At 51.1% G+C, this 17391-nt stretch overlaps 1 protein-coding gene across 5 annotated transcripts in view; it reads right to left on the reverse strand.

Moving 5' to 3' along the window:
* The window catches only part of VASH2 (vasohibin 2), a 37510-nt gene extending 25664 nt beyond the window's left edge, over nt 1-11846 (reverse strand). Inside the window, exons 1-4 of one of the 5 annotated variants that reach the window (XM_087439169.1) lie at nt 11672-11846; nt 11215-11258; nt 10594-11045; nt 2322-2410 (exon numbers count right to left, since the gene is read on the reverse strand). In XM_087439169.1, the coding sequence (XP_087295295.1) occupies nt 2322-2410; nt 10594-10869 (365 nt within the window). In that variant the 5' untranslated portion in view covers nt 10870-11045; nt 11215-11258; nt 11672-11846. Of the gene's footprint in view, nt 1-2321; nt 2411-10593; nt 11046-11214; nt 11622-11671 lie in introns of those variants that run through there. The other 4 variants (XM_087439191.1, XM_087439182.1, XM_087439177.1 and 1 more) reach the window with 4 other exon arrangements.
* Nucleotides 11847-17391: the final 5545 nt, after the last annotated feature.

Raw genomic sequence — 17391 nt, forward strand, 5'->3', positions numbered from 1 at the left:
TTTTTTTACTTTACCAAAGATTTCATTCAGACAGTGAGATTCCCAGTATATTTAAAGTAGAATTCAATTGGCAAAAATTCTGTTTATATGCCCAGCTTTCCCCCGTTCATAGATCTAGTTTATACATCTGGTGCGTAAAATGAGCCAACCCTATACTAAAATAATTAAAAAATTACCTGGCCATCCTTTCTCAGTTCCTTATAGTTATTAGCCCCTGAAAGTGAGCTGGGGTGGGCAGGGGGGTAAGTCTCTTATAACCATTGCCTTCAGAGTGGGAGACTCACTGAGCCCAGCTCCACCCTCAGAAGACTTCTCCCCACGTAGCAGAGCTCAGGTGGCACCTGTCTTTCCAGAACCCCATGCAAGTTCAGCACTCCTGTTGGCCATTTCTCTGAGGCTGTCAGAAAGGAAGGCAAGATTTATCCTTCCATGTCCCCAGCTGAGCACATCTATAGTCAGGGCTGGCCCCAAGCAGTCCGGTCACTGCGTCCAAGATAAAGCAGTAGGAAGTTCCAAGGAACTAAATAAAAAAGTCTAGTCAGGAGGTAGAACAAAGAGGCCACACTCTGCCTTCTTTGTGTGGTGGCTCCAATGACCAGGTGACGGGGAGCATGGCCCCAGCAGCCTGCTGGAGCTTTCCCTTCTCCAGCCCTCTCTGCAGTCAGTGATCTAGGTCAGTGACCATCACAATGGGTCAGAGAAGAGAAAAATGAAAAAGCAGATCCTTCAGGGCAACAATGAAAACTTGGCTGAGAACGTGCTGCAGGGTTTACGGGAGAATGAGCAAATGATATGCAAAGCACATGCAAATTTTCCCCTATCAATGCATTCCCAGCCAGGCTCATTCTCTTTAACCTCTGGCCAGATGATCCTTGTGAAGACGTCCTAGATAGAAGTGGGGAGCCATTCTAAATTCTGTCACCTTCTGGAATGTTCTGTGAGGAGTCAGTCACATCCAGGAAGGCTCAGCTCTTGGGGTCCAGGTCTACTCTGGCAGGAGTTTATGTTTCTGGACCACATGGAGCGCCCCACGTGGGGGTCCCAGTTGGGGATCAACACCAACACCAGATAGCCTTCCCAGGGCTAGGGCTGTCTGCCTCACCCCTGGTGGCTGGTACTACCTTTTCCCTATAACATCGCTTCAGGATTCCACTGGGAAGATGCCATGCAGGGGAGTTCATAATCTGTGAAGTGGGAACTGAGAGGCTAATCAAGTAATCTGCCTACCCAAATGAGCAGCAATTGGTATAGTCCCATCTGGTAGGACCCCTCCCATCAGTGAGGACACAAAAATCCACAGGAGAGTCTTCCCTGTAGCCCATTGAGGAGAGGCCTCTTCCGGGGTATGTGGGACACGTGTGCAGTGCCCCATGAAATCCTTTCTGCTACGTTCTATGTCTTCAAGGAGGAAGGACAGAGGTCAGCAGAGGCTTGACCTCCTGGACAATGTGCTGGGGGCTAGCGTGGCGGCAGCTGCCTCAGTAGGGAGTCTGATGCTGGCTTAGTTCTGGGTTGCTAGCTGACTTGCTTGGGCAAACAGCCCGACCCTCTCACACACACCTCTGTCAGCCCAGCTCCCCTCTGACTCCCATCATTGATACAGTGCCAGCAGTGGCGAGTGGACCATCTGCCTCTGCCCCTTCGTTTTTATAATGTTGCTTGAGTGGGCCCTCAGAACTGGTCTAACCCTGACTGCAAACAACCTGAGAACACTGGAGGAGAAAAGGACCAGAGTCTGGCTGGCCTGAACCCAGCCTGGACCCACAGGACTCCTCAGCTCTTCTTCAAACTCAAGTGAGGGGAGAGGGCCCCCGTCCCGGAGGCCCAATCATTCATGTGGAATGGAGCAAGCTCACCAGTCTGGGTCGCCTGGGGAGCCACAGGCAGCATCAGGTGGGCCTCCGTAGATTACAGGTAGTCAGGATGAAGGCAAAAATGTGACAGAGGAAAGAAAAGGAACGGAACACTAGGAGGGAAGAGGGAGAAAGAAAGTCAGTAGAGGAAGAGAGAGGAGGGAAACAGACAACTGAGGAGGAGGAGGTGAGGAAGAGAAGAGGGGCTCCAGGTGACCCGCCACTGCCTCACTGCCCCCTTACTGTTCTGGCCCCCACCCTGCTTAAAGGGAGAAGGCTCAAACCATTGCAACAACATCCTCTGTTATCACTCCTTGTAGCCTCTTACATAGAGGCAGCCCTCCGTGCCCAGCCTCACCAACCTTCGAGAGGATTTGCTGACCATCTGGGGATAGACATGCCACCAGAATTATGATCACCACACCCATCCCCTGGCTGGGTCTGCTCAGTTCCTGGTTGGAAGGATACTGTAGTGTCTTCATGTAGTTCTGGATTGCCTGGAGCCAGTCCGGGATCGTCATCGACAGCCTGTAGTTTGGAACCTGGGGTATTGAAGGCTGCAGAGAAACAGAGAGAGATCTTTTTGTCAAGCAGCTGCTCTGGAGCCCAGTGCCTGGGGGCAGGCACAGGGCTGAAACCACTGGAGAGCTGCTCCTGAGAGCAGAGGGCCACCCCGGTACGGTCACCTGTTCAAGTGGTACCTCCTGGACGAGGTCTCCCCAGACCAGTTGGTCCCTCGCTGAAGTTCTCCTTCTCTGTGTTCCCTCTACACACACTCCCTGTGTGTGTGGCTCTCTATGGCCCTCCTCCATATGTTGTGAGTGTGAACACAGCATGCCTCCCCTTGGGAGCCTCAGTGTCTCCTTAAGGCCCAGGACCATGTCCTATAGTGTCCCCCATCAAGCCTGGCCCAGAATGTTCACAGAGGTGCTCCATTTATCCTCACTCTTTACTGCACGACTACATCTTTTGCTGCATAGCTGGTGTGACCCATTACATGTGCTCCACTCCAGGACACCATTGAATACAAGATGAACAGTGCCCTGAAGAAATGCAACATGGCACTACAGGTGCCATTTCTCCTCAACACCACCCCCTGCGACGCCCACTGCGTCCCTTCCCCAAGTCCGGCCCCAGGTGGGTTAGGAAAGATTCTCCTCATGCCTTACTCTTCCCAGGTAAGGGCAGCTCCTCCGACTCACGAGCCGTCTCACCCTTTCACCCCTCACGGCTGCCTAGTCACCTCTTCATTTCCTAGTCTGCCTCTTGGTCAACACTCACCAAGTGTCTACAACTGAGCATACCGAGTTCTAATCCCTGCTGGCAAGATGAAAGGAGTGATGACAGACAAAGACTGGAAAGAGGGAGGTAAGCGCCTCTTCTCAGGAACTTACAGCTAAAACATCACTCAGCTCTGAGCAACCCTGACAACGAGGCCAAGAGCGAGGACAGCCAGGGGCTTCCAATCCAGTTACTCCCGGGAAGCAAGGGGTGGTTTTGCTTTATTGCCCTTGTATGTTTCTCAGCCTCTCTGGTGGGGTGGGGTCGCTGGTGACAGAGAAACTCAGCCCATGTGGGCCTGCAACTCCGACAGGGCTGCTGCCAGGAAGGAGCGGGGAGGCTCCTCCAGGCCTAAGCCACGTAGGGAAGAGCGGAAGGGCTCTCAGGGCAGATGAGCTCCATTCTCTGAGAAAACAGGGATTCAGTGCTTAGCTGATAGAAGGTGAAGCCGCTGGTGAACAGACTTGGGGACAGCACTGGGCAGCCTGGCTGGGCACCAGAGCCAGAGGCTGCGGAAAGACACGCCCTCGCCCTCCCCGGCATTCCAGACTCAGGCCCCACAGTGAAGCCGGAGGGTGGGTGCCCCTGGGCTTGAGGCTGACGCTTTTCCATACTTCTACATTTACTTAAAAGGCTACTTGACATTCTTTTCCTCTCAGAGCCTCTATTCTCGCTTGGCTTTGAAGCTTCCTACTTCACAGCAACTGCCCCTTCAACAGAAAGGAAACAGCCAGCCGTCTACTTCCCAGCCAAGGTGCTCTGTGTGTGTGTGTGTGTGTGTGTGTGTGTGTGCATACACAGCTGTTCTCCGAACTACATTTTGTTTATAACATATCAACTCACATCACATTCCTGTCTTAGAGAGTCATTTTTGGGAGCAAAATGTTCCAATTTGAACATTTGTTCACTGGACCCCCCCCCCCACACACACACACGCAGAGTCAAAATGCAAAGTGGATCCTTGTATTTCTGCCCTGACAAACACCAGGAAGTGTCAAGCTTGTCCTTGTTTTATGCAGTAACATCCACCGATCTACCCATACCTGGAATTCTGTGTAAGAATTCACAGAGAAATGGAGAGAGAAGGGGAGACGCGAACACACATTTCTTTAGCGCCTCCTGTGTTCCGAGCTCTAGGCCAGGTACATAAGGGGACAAAGGAAGGAGGAAGGAAATTATACAGTTTATTGAGGAACAAACACATTCCTACACAGAAAAGTGCTGTTTGTACTTATTTAATAGAAAAGCTGGTAAGCATGGAAAAATGCCCCAAAGAATCACTGCCACCTAAGGGATCCCCAGAGGGGATCAGTCCCCTGGCAAGAGCCCTGCGGTAGCCAGAGTGACTTGGTTCAGAGTCGGCTATGGGGGCTGACCACCAAATTATTTCAACGCCCTCAAGCCCAAGAGAGCTGACAATAGCTGGATGGTGGGGTGGGAGGCAGGCGGCAGCTGGTCCTCAGAATAGCAGCCTAGTGGCGCCCAAGGGCTTTTAAAAACAGCTGCCTGGTTACCTCAGCCCCAGCTGAGAGCGAGTGCAGGAGCTGTGGCCACATTCCCCAAACCCCAGCTGGGGAGCAGAGCTGTCGTGGGGAGAGGAGCCGAGACTGTGGGGAGATGATGTCAGCAGGCTACAACTCACCCTGATGTCTGGGAGAGCTGGCTGGGACTCAGGCTGGGGGTCAGCTCCCACCAGCACCTTGGGCTGCCAGTGCCCCCACAGGGCAATGGACCATCCACCAAGTGGGTTCCTTGGGGGATAATCATAAGGTTCGAGTCCCTGCTCTGCCACCTACTAACACGGACCCTGGTCAAGCTGCATGAACTCTCCTAGCCTCCATTTCCCTCCTGATAAAATAGGAGAATATCACCTACTTCCACACTTCTGGGCTGGCTGTGAGGACTATGTGACCTAATGTATATAGCAGGCAACTTGGGTTTGGCACTCGGTGCTCTTTAAGTGTTAGCTGTGTTATTACTCATCAACAATGTGTTTTCAGGGGTCTAGACTGGGGACGCCCAAATGGACTTCGCTTTTCTGGAACTGGAAATCAGAATCAGTAGGGCCTGAGTCCCTGGACACTCAACTCGGGAGCATCACAAAGATGCCTTCTCACCCTCATGGAAGAGGATGAAAACATCCACTTCCCCCCTGAGGACACGTGGTGACCATGAGTTAAAATCCTTAATTCACGAAGAGTTCATACAGGGTGGTAAGAAAACTCTTTAGGCCTCAATGAAAAAAAAATGGTCCCCAAAGGTGGAAGCAACCCAAGTGTCCATGGATAGATGAATGGATAAACACAATGTGGTACAGACATACAATGGAATATTATTCAGCCTTGAAAAGGCAGGACATTTTGACACATGCTAGAACATGGATGAACCTTGAAGACATTATGCTAAGTGAAATAAGCTAGTCACAAAAGGAAGAATATTGGATGATTCCTTATATGAGGTTCCTATACTAGCCAAATCCACAGAGACAGTAAGTAGAAGGGCAGTTGCCAGAGACTAAGGGGACGGAGGAACACGGAGTTAGTGTGTAATGGGTACAAAGTTTCAGCTGGGAAAGAAGAAGTTCTGGAGATGGAAGGTGTGATGCACAACAATGTGAATGTACTTAATGCACAGAACTGTACACTTAAAAGTGGTTGAAACAGGGGGCCAACCCGGTGGCGCAGGCGGTTAAGTGTGTGCGCTCCACTGCAGCAGCCCAGGGTTCGCTGGTTCAGATCCCAGGCACGCACCAACGCACCGCTTGGCAAGTCATGCTGTGGTGGCGTCCCATATAAAGTAGAGGAAGATGGGCATGGATGTTAGCCCAGGGCCGATCTTCCTCACAAAAAAAAAGAAAAAGAAAAAAAAAGGTTGAAACAGTAAATTATATATTATGTAAATTTTACCACAATTTAAAAAATGGCCGTGAAAAGGCAATTCACAAAAGAGGGAATGCAACTAATGAATAAATATTTGAAAAAATGTTCAAACTCACTAATAATTTAAGAAATGCAAATTAAAGCCACTGCAAAATGTCATTTTTCACCTCTCCAATTAGAGGTATTCTGAAACGTGGATACTCAATGCTGGCGAGGGTGCTCTCATACAGCACAATGGGAACATAAATTGGTACAGCCTTTTTATGAAAAATCCACTGCACACTCCTTTTTTTTCCTTCTCCCTGACGGGTCCCGAGAGTCCCTCCTTATGTTATCTTCCTGCCCTATTTCACCTTAAACTCCAGCCGAGATTTTCCACAGCCCTCTCCCTCAAAGTTCCAGCCCCCTGCCGCCCGCATCCAGCACCTCAAGCCACAGCCCAGCTGATGAAGGCAGAATCCAGAGGGAACAGATCAAAACCACCCTCTCCACATAGGCGCTGTGCCTATAGTGTGGGGGTGAGGAACCTCAGAGTGGGGGTAGGAGGAGGGAGTGGGGTGGACAGGAAGATGGTTGTTCAAGAAGAATAATGAAACAAACCAGGGGCCGGCCGGGTGGCTCAAGTGGTTAAGTGCGGGCGCTCCGCTGCGGCCGCCCGGGGTTTGCCAGTTTGGATCCCGGGTGCGCACCAATGCACTGCTTGGAAAGCCATGCTGTGGCGGTGTCCCATATAAAGTGGAGGAAGGTGGGCACGGATGTCAGCCCAGGGCCAGTCTTCCTCAGCAAAAAAGAGGAGGATTGGCATGGATGTTAGCTCAGGGCTGATCTTCCTCACAAAATAAATAAAGTTCATGACTGATAACTTAAAAAAAAAAAAAAAAAGACCAGGCAAGGCTTTTGTGGACAGGCTCTCTCTCCCTCCATTCTTGCCAAACACAATTACCTGTCAGAAGAAGGCAAGGGGAAGTGATGTGGATGGACACAGGTGTGTAACTGGCATCACCGTGTGGGAGAGAAGGGGCAAGCCAGAAAAGGAGCCAGGGAGGCAGCAAGAGCCCCAGGCACCAGAAATCTTTAACAAGAAAGAACAAGGAGAAAGCAAAGCCTTTTGCTGTCCCTCCTCTGAAAAATACACTGTGCCACCACCAGGCAGAAGAATTTTCTCTGGCAACATGGAGGAGAAGCACAGAACATCATTCAGAAGCCTAGCATGGGCCCCAAGCCCCTGCATCAGGGGCAGCCAGGAACCTGTTGATGGCGGCCTATTAGTGAGGCCCAGGGGTCATAACCTCGGCCAAGCAGGAAGGACAGATGGATGGCTCTGAATTCAGGACAGAGGTGGGAGTGAGCTGCCCGTGTGAGCCAGCAGGGGGCAGGAGTGGGGCCCCCACTACACACAGTCTCACCGCAGCACTCACACTTCTTCACTTAGGCAAAGCTGAGTCCTCTACATGTGAATTATTACCAAATTTGGAATCAATGTGAGAACAAGGCACAAAAACATGGGATCTCTAAGAAACCAATTGCTGTCTCCTGCTGAATCCCGAGGAGTCACTCAAGAAGCAGCAGAAGCTGTTTCCTAGTGCACCAGCCTCCCTTCCCATCCTCTGTCACCCTCCAACCGAATCGTGCTGCTTTCTCGCATCAGCCTTGAAAAACCTTGGCCTTCACCTAGTAGTTGCTGACTTCAGACCCAGTAACCCCAGGGGAGAAGCCTACAGTCACAAATTCAGAGGGAAGACTGCAGAGGAGGTGAGCCTCCCCAGGTGGGGCACCTGGACCTTGGGGCAGAACTCCCCATGGCTGCTAGCAGAATGTCCTACAGTCAAAGGAACTGACTCTTAGGCCTTGGACACCTTCCCCCATCCACTTCTTATGCTTCTTACTCCACATTCAATTGCCAAAAAAGATTAATCTCCCTGAAGCTCTCCAACCCTTCCACCGCCACCCCATCACCCCACCTCTTCTGTACAAATTCCTCAGCAAGACATTGACTTAATTAAAGGAGAAAAGGACTTGGCCCAAAGGAAAAAGTCTGCCAAGCTGAGTGCAGGAACAGCCCTTGAATCAGAGAGGAGTAGCCCCTGGAAACAGGAGCTTTTGAAGCCATTCCCATCTCAGGGCCTGCACAGGGTTCAGGGTTTGGGGAACGTTGGGACCTGGAAGAGTGGGGATGCCATGGTGGATTTGGAGATGGAGAACCAGCCATGATGATGCAATGTAAGAGACAGAAACGTTAAGTTCTTTATTTAGGTTCAAAAAACCAATGCCCACATTGGGGCTGGGGTTGTCCTGGCTTGGCAGGAGTTCTCATGTGACCTTCTGGTTACTATGAAAGTACAATACGATATGGCTGCTATATAAAAAGAGGGAACACTCTTTTTTAAGAACACAGCATTCAACTACAATAACAGAAGCATCAAGTACAGTCTCAGGAAGTAGTAATCTGTGTTCTAAACTGTTCAGACAATATTTAGAATATTGTGTTTCACACGTGCTTGTTTTAGGAAACTGACTGATGACAAACCAGCAATTGTCCTAGAAAGAGGAGGAGGAGAGTGCCTTGATCTGGGAAGTACGACACGTAAGAAAAGGTGAAACGAGCTACCTGTAGACAAAGAAGACTAAAGAAAGATGTAGAATGACAGATGTCACGGTTCCAGTGCACCTCTAGCATCCCACAGATCAGCATTGGAGACCTGGAGACTCATGGGTCCTATCATAGGATTTAAGAGTTGGAAAAAACTTTGCATGAAATCTGGTCTACTCCCATTTTATAGATGAGAAAAGTAAGGCCAGAGATTTTAAGTGAGAGACCTGTGCCACAAAGCTAGAGGTAGCACAACCAGGACTAGAATTCAGTCCCTTGATTTTACTCCAAGTCCCTTCCTTACTCCCAGAGCACGGTCTCATAACATTCCAGGGGCTGTGAGGAGCAGAGGAAGTCAGCATGTGCTGCCCTGATTCAAAGGGCAGCACAACAATCAGTGGTGACAAGCGAGTGAGGGGGGAGAAAGAGGATTTCTGTCAGTTTAAGAAAAGAGTGTCCCAACAACCAAATCAGGCCAGGCCTGGGACCAGCTGTCCTGTGAGGTGATGAGCCCTCCATTCCCAGGAGGTCTTCAAAAAGAGGAAGGGATTCTGCTGAGAGGTGAGAGACGGTCTCCACTAACATTAACATTCCGTGATTCCCATCGACAAAGGAGGCCCCCACACACAAGGTCGGGAGAAGAATGAAGACACAATGAGAAGCAGGGTCGATGCTGAGGGTGCTGAATTAGAAAGGCAGCGTGGGACAGTAGGAACAGGCCTCTGTCCCCTGGGGCCGCCTCTCTTCCACGTTTAAGGGCTCCGGCTCCTCAAGAAAGAAAGGCTCAGTTAAGTAAGGACAAATTCTGAAGTCAGAACGGCAAGCCAGGACCAGTGTTGTTCTCATGCTCAAGGAAGACTCAGCAAAGGTAATTACAGCTGACACTAATGCAGGCAAGACTCTCTCTGGGCATAATGATCTCCTTGACCTGCTCGTAATAAAACACTGAAACTGACTGCAGCAGGAAGCTTACAGGAGCCCCCAAGGGCTCACATAGCTTTCTGGCCTGCAGGGCTCAGATGCTCAGGTCACCAGATGCTCAAGGTTGGGGACTCAACCAGATGGCCTTCCAGGTCTCAGGTCTGGCATTCCTAGACCTGCCCAGGAATCTTCTCAGCCATACCAGTGCCCCCAGGGTGCAGGGGAAACCATCTGCCATGCCATAAGCCCCCAGCCTCCACAGCATTTCTCCCCCAGTTTGCATTTTGATGTTTTATGTGGTGACCCCTGCACATCTCCCTGCCTCCCTTTCACCAACAATATCCTTGGCCACCAGACCCAATCGCTCACTGGCTTCTCTCCAAGGTGGAAAGAGTTTCACTCCTGAGCCTCTTTCTCTATCCAGTGAGACTAATTCATCATGCGTACTGGAAAGTCCCGTTTAAGCCATAGCCACCACTCTTGTTTTTTGCTTGGAGCCCAGATAAGCTGGGAAAAGAGTTCACTGTTTTGCAAGTTTCAGAGGTGAAAGTCACTGTCATAAAAAAAAAAAATTGGCAAAAAGTCTAGAAATGATTCACGCTGAGAAGTCTCACTGGTTGATTGCAAATTCATTCACAGCCTAATAAATCATTTGCAAGGGGGAGACAGAGAAGGATGGAGAGACTCCAAAGAGGAAGGGCAGGGTGGGATCCCGAGGGGGCCTATGCACTCTTGGCATAGCTGGTGCTAACTGACGGCGACAGCTTTTGCTGAAGGAGGGTGTACATGGGGCTGAGTAAATTAAATAGAGTTTGGCTACAGATTCAAAGAAACCTTGGCACAATCCGACCGTACAGTCCCAGGACAGCAAGCCCCCTAGCTCTCCCTCCCCTTCTAAGGTTTCCAAGACAAACATATCAATTAAGCCAAGGGGGTGGGGGCTGGCGGGAAGAATGGAGAGAAGAGTTTGCAGTAGGACCGGGAAAATGGAAATTGTCTCTACTAGCTATGTACTGGCTGAAACGGTCCCCTCACTGCCCACTCCACCCCCTCCTTCGAAGCCACTGACCTTTGCCAAGAAGGCAGCGTTCCTGATGGCACCCACCATTTCTCCCCCCTTGGGGTGCACCTTGGCCACGTGCATCCACATGCGCTCCCAGGTGTGGCTGTCGATGGGGAAGCCGCTCTTGTTAACGTGAAACAGCACCCCGCCGTCTTTGTCCTCCTCCTCCGAGCCCCCGCTGGTGGCGAGGCTCACGGGCCGCGCGTGGCTGCTCCGGGACCGCGTGCCTTTGGCGCCTTTGGGATGCGGGCAGCGGTGAGTGTCGGTCGCGGAGCCGGTCATGGTGGGGCCGGGGCGGGGAAGGAGGCGCGGGGGGCGCGCGGCGGCGGCGGGGGGCGTGTGCGCGAGGACGCGGCGCGGGGATCAGCGCCCCTCGGGGGCGGCCTTCTCCATGCCTCTAGCTGCCGCAGGACGCGCGAAGGGGGAACGGCGGCTGGAGCTCCGCTTACGGGCCGTGCCTGAAATCAGTGGAGACACAGCACACACCACGGATAAGTGGACACCCAGAGGAACCGAGGCCGGGGCCGTGACACACAGTGAGTGTCCCCACATCACTTCCCGCTCCCCCCCCCGCGATGACAGACCCCCCCCAAGGAATTGAATACAAGCTTCCAGCCCTGCAATTACCTAGAAAAGGCGACTCGAATTTTGCCACAAAGCTTCACAAACACCTAAACACCGGAAGGGAAATACAAGGAGCCTGGAGGATGCGGAGTGGACGGGGTAGGGAGATGAAAGACAGCTAGTGCAGCGTGAAGGAACAGGAGGTGCACGCAAGGCTCCACACATTCCTTGGTCGCCAGATGTGGCCCAGCGCCGAGCAGAGCCGAGCCAAGAACGTGCCGGCACGTGAGCGCCCGGGGCTGGCGCGAGGGCGCAGCAGCAGCTTCGGCTTGCAAAGGCGGCCCCTTTTCTTCCAGGAAGCCCTCCTGGAGCCGGGCAGGCAAGGGGGCGGCTCCAGCCCCCAGGCTCCGGTGGAAATAGCTCCCCCCGCCCCCTTTGCCTGAATTCCAGCGCCAGGCACCCGGAGGGACCGGCTGCAGGCGGGGCGCGGGAAGGGCGCGCCGCAGCTCCGGGACCCTACCTCGGGACGGTCGGCCTCATTGCTGCCGAGCCTCTCCGGGCGGCGGGGGCGGCGGGGGCTGCTGCTGCTGCTGCTGCTGCTCCTGCTGATGCTGCCGGGGCCTGGGGCTGGGGCTGCTGGGGCTGCTGCGGCCGTCGCCTCATTCCATGTCCCATTCTCGAATGTTATTCTGTGACAGATAACCGAGTCACCCGGGCAGCCGCCGATGTTCCGAATGCGCCCATTGGCCACCGCAACAAAGAGGGGCGGGTCCCGGGCTCCGGACTCTACAACCGGGAGCTCCGCGACGCTCTGATTGGCTCCGGGGGTTCCCCGGCGGGAGGGGAGAGGAGTGGGGGGAGCTGGGCAGCCACGCGAAATCCGATCGCTGTCGCGTCCTGGAAGCCCCGCGGGGCTGGGGCGGTTGTCCGTGGGACTGAAGACCGAGTTTCCCCAGGGGTCGTGGCACTGCGAGGGTTTGCAACCGTGGGAAGCAAGGGAGAAGCAAAGCCACCTAAGAAGTGACCGGGAGGTGGAGGAGGGCTTGTCATTAGAACAGCATTCCCTGAGGAAGGCTGGCCCAGTCACCTGCCGCTACCAGGGAGTGATGGATGGTTCAGGCACCGGCTGTTCGCATGAAGCCACAAAATTAAATCTTTTTTTAATCCTGCATTACACATTCCCCAAAACTGACCCCTGACACAGCCAGGTACTCTCTGACATTAGTCATGATTAATAAAGTCCCTTTAAACGCGAGCTGATATGCAACACTAAAACCCAGGAGGTCAGCCAGGCTGTGACTGTTCCATCAAAGCTTCTGAGTTAGAGGAAGGGATGGAGAGATGCTTCAAAGCCATGGTCAAGTGGGATGCCCTCTCACACTCTCCACTGAAACACCTTTTCCTTAAAGGTATCCTCTTTTTTTAAAGGAAAGAGGTGAGGTGGCAAGAGCGTCAAACTACTGACCTGAAGGCTGGCTCTGAGTCCAGGTTTGTCACTTGGCTGAGCCATTTGCCTGTTCTGGGCCTTAGCTTCTCTTTCTGAGAAGAGGAGAGCAGACTTCTCCCTCTCCGAGGTCTGTTCTGGTTCTCAGGTTCTGTGATTCTCTGACTTGCTCTCTCGTGGACACTTAGGAACCTGGCCGTAATATCCTCTCTTTAAACTCCAGGCCAGCATGGCAGCTTTGAGAGGGTGAAGCGGTTGTGATGGCAATGCTAAGTTAACCTCGAATTAAGAATGCAGTCATCAAAGAGCCACTGATGACAGATCAGTTTCTGGATGCTTAACTCTGCAAGTTGCTTGTAATGGAACTGGAACTTCTCTTCCACAGGAAGGCCTGGTAAGGAGCCAGTGCTGGAGTGTAGCTGAGAGCCAGGACTTCTGGACCAGTCCTGCACTGCTACAGACAGAGCCCCTGCCTTGGCCTTTAGAGATTCAATAACAAGAGTAATAACTTGGGTCCGTATAGACAAAGGAAATGGGCCAATTCAGGAAATTATCTGAATAGCTCAAGTGGAACAAGCACACCTGAAAAAAATCAGGAAATTGAAAGAAAATTATCCTCTCAATATATAATTGCCTGTTTTCATTTCCCGATTAGAAGAAAACATGCCTCAGAGAGTCATCTATTTTCTCATCTCGAACATTCTCCTCCCTTGTTTTCTCACTCATCTCTCAAATCCGTCCCTTTCCTCACACTTCCCCGGAGTTTCAAGTCCAGGAGACTAGGATTTCAGGATGAAGATCTGTATGCAGAGGATGAAAATTTGGCCTAACAATCCCTCAGGAGAAAACTGAGCTCTCAGAGCTCAAGTAACCAGACCAGTTGGTGAACATCGAAGAATGTCTGGCAAGTGTCACCTTCCTTGGCATCAATCTGCAATGTCCCCACTCAGGCCAAGCCCAAACAACTACAATTACCCTGTTAAACCAAGGCCTGGATCCAGTGTTAGCTGAATCAAAATCCTAGGGACCAGAGACAGTTATCAGTTCATCTTCCTGCCCCAGGCACCTCAGAACTCCCTGACAGTTGAGGGAAAATCTTGTGTTGTTCATCTCCAATAGTCCCACTGTCTGTTCTCTTCTTCCCAGGGGGTGGGGAGCAGTGGGGAGCCAAGTGAGGTGGTATATGAAGAGAGCTGTGAGATTTGGCTGCTTTTCCAGAGAGGTGGTAAGAAGGCTCCTGAAGTGAACTGCACTGTCCCAGGGAAGGGCCTGGGAGGCAGGAAGGCCCTTTTGTTCAGAATTCTTTTGCGTACCAGAGTTGTGCTAGTTGTGTGGACCAGCCAACTCTGTTCTTTGTTTCCTTGTGTATTTTGTGTTACATATCACTCAAATGAACCCCGGCCAGGCAGATTATGGGTTTTGAAAGTTCAGGTAGTTAATAAGAGTGACATAGCCATATATGCACACAACGGGACAGGGCCAACTTGTGATTTGAACAGGGACACGTGTTCAAAATGCTCAGCCTCTGAGAGCATGGTCCCTTCCATTCATTGGCATAATGACTGGTATAGCAGAGACATGTAGTGAAAGGTTTGGAACAAGAAAAACTGAGTCTAAATAGTATCTCATTATTCAAGTGCCAGCTGCTAGGGTCTCAAAGATAACCAAGACAAACTCCTAAGTGATGATCATTTGCCTAGCTGCACCACTTGTTGATGTTAATAGCCTATTAATGGACGTATCAGACGCGTCTCATGTGTCTCCTCGCATCCGCTAGATCTTGCCTTTCTCCTGGCTCCACAGCTACCTTCACAGCCACCCAAATCTGTGCAGTCCACCCACCTGGGACTGACCAGTCACTTGCCCAGCCAAGTCCCTCTTGGCTGCTGCTGCACAGCCAGGCCGGCCAGGCACACGTCTGGAGTCTCGGACGCGTCCACTGCTTCTGGACTCAGACGAAATGGCACACTGCAGGATGTGGCTTCTAAGCAGCCATCAGAGGGCCTAGATGATGCATCTTAGGGAATTAATTGCCTGTGGGAAGCATTTGGGTCAATGAGAAACAGGAGATGGGAGGGAGCTGGGCAGGTAAATTCTCTTTTCTTCCTCCCTTACATGGACTGTTCCGAGTCATGATTTTCCAACACAGCCTGTCTGGAGCTGCCCTGCATGGCTGAGCAGACCTGCCTACTGAGGAACCTGCATGGCTCTTCACAGCTGGTCGGGAAGCAGTTACCTGCGTGATCACACATCACCTTGCATTTCTTCTCATCCTAGCCTACCCCGTTTCCCTTTTCACTCACTCTTGCTGCCTTCTCAATCAGATTTAATCTTTGCTTCAGATTCTGTTTTCTAGGGAAACTGAGCTAAGATAATTGGTTTCACAAGTGGTTCTAGAAAGCAAATCCTCGGGATGGATTTTGAGGTTATATTGCCTACCTGTCTGAAATCAATATACTCCTTTGCTGGTGATAAGAGGGAAGGTAATAACTGATATGCGATAGCACCACAGCTTTCCCTTGTGTTTAACTGGGGTCAATCGATGGAGACACTGGGAGATCAAGTAGCTGTGGGACTCAGTCAGTTTGGAAACAATGATAATTATAAGATACCAGAGATCTTGGAAACAGAGAACGACAGGCTCAGAGCAGTTAATTACCAACTCACGGAATACCCTGAAAACCAGGCACCCTGCATGGTGACCTTAAGGGAGAGTCTTATTTCCTGCAGCCATAAGAAGGACTTTTAAAATCAAGCCCAGGACCTGATCGCAGGGTAGCAGAACTGCAAAGGATACTAAATGCATGGCCTTCACAGGCTTCCATGTCAAAGTCAGAGTTCTGATAGGGAAAGGGTGGGGCCCTGGGACCTGGAATAGGGATGTCTCAGTGGATGAGCGTCTCGACCCTTCAAACTCCCAGTGAATACTGCTGCCCAGCGAACAGCCCCTTCTCCATGGCTTGTTCTCCTCAAGACCCGGCCTCACCACTTACTGCCTCCACCAATACCCAGAGTCAAGCTGTAGCACAGCCCACACTGGGAAGAAAAAGTCTTGCTCCAGGGAGAAAAAGCAGACCTGCCAAAGATGTTGTAGGACTTGGCTAACATATACTGGCAGGAAATGTGGAAATGTGTGTGGGAGTGGATCTTGAAGATGTTATATTTGAAGGTGGGGGTGAGGCAGAAAGCTCAGTGGGGAGAATTCACTGATTTGGGGATACTCATACAGAACTCAGGATTTAATGTTCTAGCAAGCATGCCTGGAGCTTGTCCTGATAGTTTCCTGGGATGGCTCTTTGAAGCTTGTCTCAACCATGGCCTATAATAAGCAAAGTGGAGAAGCCAGACTTCCTTGTGTAGTGTTGAGGAAGGGGTCAGAAGACTCAGGAAGGAGGGAATATTAGAAGAGTTTATTAGTATGGCTCAAGAACCCTCCACCTGCCTAATTTCCTGGGCCAGCCCAGAGGACGCTCCCTTCACTAAGGCAATAAAGAATGCACTAGTAAGGAGGCTTTCTGAGCAGTTGGTAGTGGCTATCCTTGTAGTCCAAGATTGATGGTAGAGGAAAGGCTGCTGTGTAACTGGGCTCCCTACTATTAGTGAAGATGACCAAATCCCAGAATTGAAGAGGCCAGGTGAGAGCACTTAATCATAAAGGACGAGGTGGACGTGCTTACCACAATGGGCAGCAAGGTGGAGGAGCCATCAGGGTGACTTTCTCTGCAGGGACTCGTGGTGCTGGCTAATAGAATATGTGTTCCTAGAGGGAGGGTGTTCATATAACTTTTTGTCCAAATTGAGCACTTTTGAGAGTGAAAAGGGGTGCTAGTGATGATCACACGGGGACAATTGGTATACACCAGGGCCATCCCAGTCAAACTGATACCTATGGTCACCCTACCAAGGATGAGATAGATGAGTAGCCAATCAGGGTGCTGCTTGGTTTGTATATTCAGAAAGAATAGCTGGTGAGCAGAAGGCTGACTTCAGTCACCATAGTGAAAAATCATAGACCCACACTTAATTTCCAAATCTAAGCCAGATCTGGCCCAAAGCTATACTGGCCAACTGCAAAGACAGATGCTAAGCCCTCAATATAGCAGCATTCCTCAAGGAAGCCAGATACCTGCCTGGTAGCAGGTAAATTTATATTGGACGTTTTACCTTGGAGAAGGCAGTGACTTAACTTTATCACAATCAGTATAAACACCATATGTGGGTTTGCCTTCCCTGCCCACAGGGCTTCAGGCAGGATCACCATCTAGAGCTTCCAGAATATCTTATCCATTGACATGTTACCCCATACAACATTTTCTCAGAACAAGAGACCCATTTTATGGTGAAAGAGGGGGCAACAATGGGCTCATGACCATAGTGTACTGGTCTTGCCATGTATCCCACACCCAGAAGCAGCTGACCTGATAATATAGTGGAAAAGCCCGTTGAAACTCAGTTAAGGCAAAGCTAGGGGACAATACTTTGCAGAGTTGTGTCACAGTCCTCCAGGGTATAGTATGCTTTGAACTCATGACCAATATGCTAGTCCCCAATAGCTAGAAAGAATGAATCCAGGAACCAAGGGATGGAAGTAGAAGTGGCACCTTTCACTATTACACCCAGTGACTCCCCTTGAGGAATTTGTGCTTTTTGTCCCTGGAGCTTTGGACTCTGCTATGTGAGAGGTTCTGGTTTCCAGGGAGATAGCTCTGCCAGGTGCACAGTAAGGTTCCACTGACCTGGAAGTGGGGACTGCTACTTGGCTGGTTTGGCCACTTCAAGCTGGTGAGCAAAGAAAG

This window comes from Ceratotherium simum, chromosome 2 (assembly GCF_057802395.1).
Source record: "Ceratotherium simum simum isolate JZ-2026a chromosome 2, ASM5780239v1, whole genome shotgun sequence".
In the NCBI taxonomy this organism is placed as follows: domain Eukaryota; kingdom Metazoa; phylum Chordata; class Mammalia; order Perissodactyla; family Rhinocerotidae; genus Ceratotherium; species Ceratotherium simum.